This window comes from Apis dorsata, unplaced genomic scaffold, assembly GCF_000469605.1.
Source record: "Apis dorsata unplaced genomic scaffold, Apis dorsata 1.3 scaffold_339, whole genome shotgun sequence".
Classification (NCBI taxonomy): Eukaryota; Metazoa; Arthropoda; class Insecta; order Hymenoptera; family Apidae; genus Apis; species Apis dorsata.
The window spans coordinates 242,565-247,685 of record NW_006263606.1 but is presented as its reverse complement, the minus strand read 5'-3'; the positions used below and the strand labels follow the sequence as shown (position 1 = coordinate 247,685).

At 25.5% G+C, this 5,121-nt stretch overlaps 1 protein-coding gene across 1 annotated transcript in view; it reads right to left on the bottom strand.

Moving 5' to 3' along the window:
- Nucleotides 1-2,796: 2,796 nt before the first annotated feature.
- The window catches only part of LOC102678262 (homeobox protein Nkx-2.5), a 9,689-nt gene continuing 7,364 nt past the window's right edge, over nucleotides 2,797-5,121 (bottom strand). Inside the window, exon 3 of the mRNA XM_006618000.2 lies at nucleotides 2,797-3,277. Within this exon, the coding sequence (XP_006618063.1) occupies nucleotides 2,953-3,277 (325 nt within the window). The 3' untranslated portion in view covers nucleotides 2,797-2,952. The remainder of the gene's footprint in view (nucleotides 3,278-5,121) is intronic.

Genomic DNA, 5,121 nt, shown 5'->3' with positions numbered 1-5,121 from the left:
CTTTTAAATTTAAAGCTTGCAAATTTTCAAAGATAAAATTTTCAAAGAGAAAAGATAAAGGAAAACGATTCCAATTAGGATTTTTAACTTTCAAGTGATGAAATTTGAAACGAAGGGGAAGAAATTTCAATTTGAAAAAAATTAAAAAAAGAAAAAAGTGGAAAGAGTTCTTTAAATTTTAATACTTTCAAAAAATAATATTTGTTTCGAAAAGTATATAACTCGTTTTCTAATATCGTTTTTTATTTTTCCAACGATTAAATGGTAAACTCTCGTGTAACAGGAGCAAAAAATGCCGACGTTTTAACGTACACACACACATACGCACACACACATGAACATAAATGAGCTCGCAAGGAGGGATCCAGAAAAAAGGAGATACTTCTTTGGAAGATGTCTCGGGTCAAGCACGTCAAGTTTTTACTATCCGCGTAGTTGCGACGTGTAGACGAGTAACTCGTCAAAAGGGTGTTGCAAGTAAGAAGAAACACTTGATCTGTTTTCTTAATGAACCACGTATATTTCGAGATAAATCTGTATGATCACATAGGTACGCAGAAACAATCGGAGTTGTTGGGTTGGACGCGTGCTTATATTAATGTCACTATGATTAATCAATATCAATGTTGATCGATTTTTATTGCACGTAATTGTCTCTTCTTTTTTTCTTTCTTTCTTTCTTATCGAATTCGCTTTGCGCAAGATCTTTCTTTTGCACAGTTCTTTTTAAAATTTGGGTACAAAACAATGGACTGCCACGTTGTTATTCCAGTCTTTAGAAAAATTGAGTTTGCTGAAATATTAATGAAATAATAATAAAAAGAATAATGTGAAAGATTGAAGAAATTTTTTTTCAGTATTTGAAATTTTAGATTGGATAACATTAATTGAATGAGTATATAGAAGTGCATGTTTTTAAAATGAATGGAAAAATATGTAATAATAAAAATTGTATAAAAGATAATGAACAATGTTAAAGAAAGACAAGCATATTTAAAAAAAAAAAATTAATATATCAGTATCAAAAAAACGATGAATGTTATATGTTCAATTTTATTATATTTGCAATAAATAAATTAATTTATCGTTATTATTTATTCTTCGAAGTAGAAAAAAAAACATATTTATGATAATAAACAATAAATACTTCTTCCTTTCTATAAATTTTATGAAATGTAATGTATATGTATATATACTTATTCTATATACACATTCAATTGTGAGTTTCACGTGGCAGCCATAACAAATGATATTCTATGGTCACAGAATAAATAAATATTTCACTTACCGATACCGTGCGATCGAAATTGCATTTTATACAGTTTTATTTACACGCTAATTTACACGATCCTCTTCCTAGTCTGCGATATAATATATTTATACGTTTTTAAATTTATAATTAACGGATTCGTATCGATAATCGATAATCGTGCTCCTTAATCGATACTTAGATTCGATTAAGAATCATTCAAAGAATATTGAACGCAAGAACATTTACATTGCGATGTACATTTAACATCCGTATTCAATTCTCAGTCAACATTTTTCAATTCCTCGCTTAGAACGGACAGAAAATAGACTAATTTAAAAAGATAACGAAAATAAAACTACATGATAATAATAATAGTTATACAATAGTTGCACAAACATCCTTCTCTTCTTAAACTTTTTCTTCAATTTTTCATTATTAATTAAATAGAACATTTTAGAAAAAGGAAAGAATCGAGCACAATTCGGACTAGCTTAACCGATCTACAATAACTTACACCGATCTAGAAATTTTCTGAAAACTTTTATCCGGAAACAACAACGCGATATTGTCCAATTATGGAGAAAATCAATGACTGTGGAAAAATGTAAAACGAAATTTTAGATTTGTAGATAGCAAGTAAAGAAATGATATTTTGATTAAATGAAAAATTTATTTTGAAAAAATTAATTTATAAGAATGAGCAATTTTTGTTTTTTGTAACAAGTAGATTGCGAAAATTTATCCATTCATGGGAAATTAAAATATAGAATCTACATAAAATATACAATATATGTATTATGATACTTTAAAATTTTATTTCAGTTCTATTTTAAAGTTTAATTTGCAATCTACTAATATTATATGAATTTGAATACTAAAATCAAAAGGCATTGCATAAATATTTTTCTTTTAATAAATACAATTCGATTAATTTTTAAATAAAATAATAAGTATAATTCACAATGTCAATGTTTTTTAATTTTGTTAATTACCTTTAAATTTTCTTGGAAAATCTTATAAAGATATCTGCCAATTATAATACACATTTTTTTAAAAAACAAACAAGAAAAAGCAGTAATTGCATTATAAATTACTACGAACAAATTGTTCATGCCTCTTTTCTCCATAGTTAGACAAAATAGGATATATTGTATTCGTGGCTCATCTTTGGAAGATCGATTCTAGGAACCAAAAAGAAGCACAAAATTTCAATTCCTTATAATTCAATATTATTATATTGCGAATTTCGATTTTCCTATCTACTTCATGAAATCCATTCTTGAATTCCTTTTTAGCCAATTCTATTGCTAAATTTAACATGACGTATAAATAATGATATATAAAAATATTATCTTTTAATCATAGTGAAAAGTAATAAATTAATAAATAAGAAATTACTGGAAATAGTAGTCATTCACTAATGATTTTTCCTTTATTTTAAATTTCTATTTAATCTAAAATTTTTGATATTTTTGGCTCGAAGATATACGCACCGTAAAAATAATAATAACAATAAATAAGCCAAGTTCACTTTCACATTTATTTTCGTTTCTAGAATCGAACCCTTCCGAGAGAGATGTTTCGCAAATTTTATTAACACCCTGTACACAAGCTGAACGTTCGAACAATCCCAATTCGCAATTTCAGCCGAATACCACTTTAATATCTCGATCCGATCCGAAATCAGGGAAATTTTCGATTTACTTCTCGTCGTTGAGTTTGGCCAATTGGCTCGGATCTAGGTCCGGCGCGATCGTGTTTTGCACCTGAATATGAGTGGAGTGAAGGGGCGGGCAGAGCAGGGGATGATAGGGGAGGCAGTAGTATGGGAAACCGCCGAGCGCTTTGTTCGCCGGATGAATTTGCGGGGCTGACATTTGCCCGGGAAGTTGGCCGGAACCACGAAGTGGCAATCCCCTCAGATGCTCGTCCGGATGCACGAGGACTCGAACCGCGACGCGCCTCGCGTTTCCGGAATTAACCAGAGCGCCTAGCTCCTGTTGCTGCCGTCTTTTGGTCTTGTACCTGGGACCATCGAGGATTAGAAATTCGTTAATTTGATTAGAAAATTGTTCGTTTCTTTCGAATTTGTTTTTTTTTTCATTTTATTCACTTTTCTCCTGGGACGAGATTTCTCGAAAGAATAGAAATGAATATTTTTAATTGTCGTCAAGTGATATTGGATTTTTTGAAGAATAAAGTTTTCTCTTTTTGAGATTGAAATATTTTGAAATAAAGAAACGGTAGTATTCAATGGTAGTATTTTGGTAATTGTGCTTTGTCGAAATATAAAAATATTTCAAATAATTTTAAGCGTTTTGAATAAGCAGTTTCTTTAACATTTTAGTAATAGTGTTAATAGTTTATATAATATCAAAATGACAAAATTGTATATAATAAAATATATAAGAAATATACATTATATGAATTAAACATAAGATTTTTTATTATTTTGAAATTTGAATTTTTTATTTTCGATAACAAAGTAATATTTTCAAATAACATGATTTAATTTGACTTAAATATGAAATGAAATAGTATTTTCATTAGAATATAATGAATTAATATTTTCAAAATTTGTTTTTATGAAAATAATTCAATTTTAATAATTCAATTTTGTCTCAAAATACTAACTATTTCAAATTTTCCCTAGCACTGAATAAAGAATTAAAAAAAAAAAGAATCATAATTGATGAAATTAATGATTAAATAAAATTTATTTAAATATAATTGATTGATTTAATTGATTAAATATACGAAAAATTATATATTCGAAAAATTATATATTTGGTTATTTAAATGATTGATTATTCGAACATAGGATGACTATAAGTATTTCAAGTAGCGTATTTAAAAGCATTTTTTTAAATATATATATCTTACTAGATACATATTCTTTTATGATAAACATCCATGTTTGAAAATTATTTAATTGCTTTCTGACATTTTAAATTTGGTCTTTTTGATCAAATAATTGCTTATTTAAAATGAATTTTTTTTCTAATTAGTTTAGAAAACGAACGATTTTTTATATTTTAAATTATATTAATTTTTTTAATTTCAATTAACGATTAAATATTTGCCTTAATTTATTAATTGCAATTGACGATTAATTTTCAGAATATTTTTTTTGATTTAAATAAGTTTATTATCAATTAATAATATTACAAATGCATTTCTATTAAATTTTTATTGAAAAGATAAAATAAGTTGAAATTTTAAAATAGTTTTGAAGATAAAATACGTATATATATTTTATTTATTTTAAAATTATTTAATAAGTAATTCAAGTTCGAATATTAATATATTAGTTATGCATTGAACATAGAAGAATTAGAAATTCTTAAAATTGTTAATTTCACTTAACACTGCAATATTTAATAATTAAGAAAATCCTTATGTAAAAAATAAAAGATACAAAAAAAAATAGAAAATAATAATTACATGCAACTATCTTTAAAAAAAAAAGTATAAATATCGATTTTATAATTTTCTTGGATTTCAGAAAATGATCTGTTCTTCAAATTTATCTTTATGCATTCTTTATTTTTAGTTTTTGAGGTGATTGACCAGATTTAACAAGAGTTGCATATACAATATGTTCATTTGATTGTCTCGAAAATTCTTTTCTTTCTCAGATCTTTCTTATATTTGTAAATTTTCTGTGATTTTATTTCTTTAGAATAGTGGATCGTATTTATATATTTCAATCATATTTTATCATTTATAAAATTTAATAGGAATATATAAGATATTCTAAAATCAGAATTTTATTTCTTTAAACTATTTTATTTTTTCAAAATTTATTTGAAAAATATTTTAATATATTACATTTATATTATAATTAAATATTTTAAATAATTTAATAT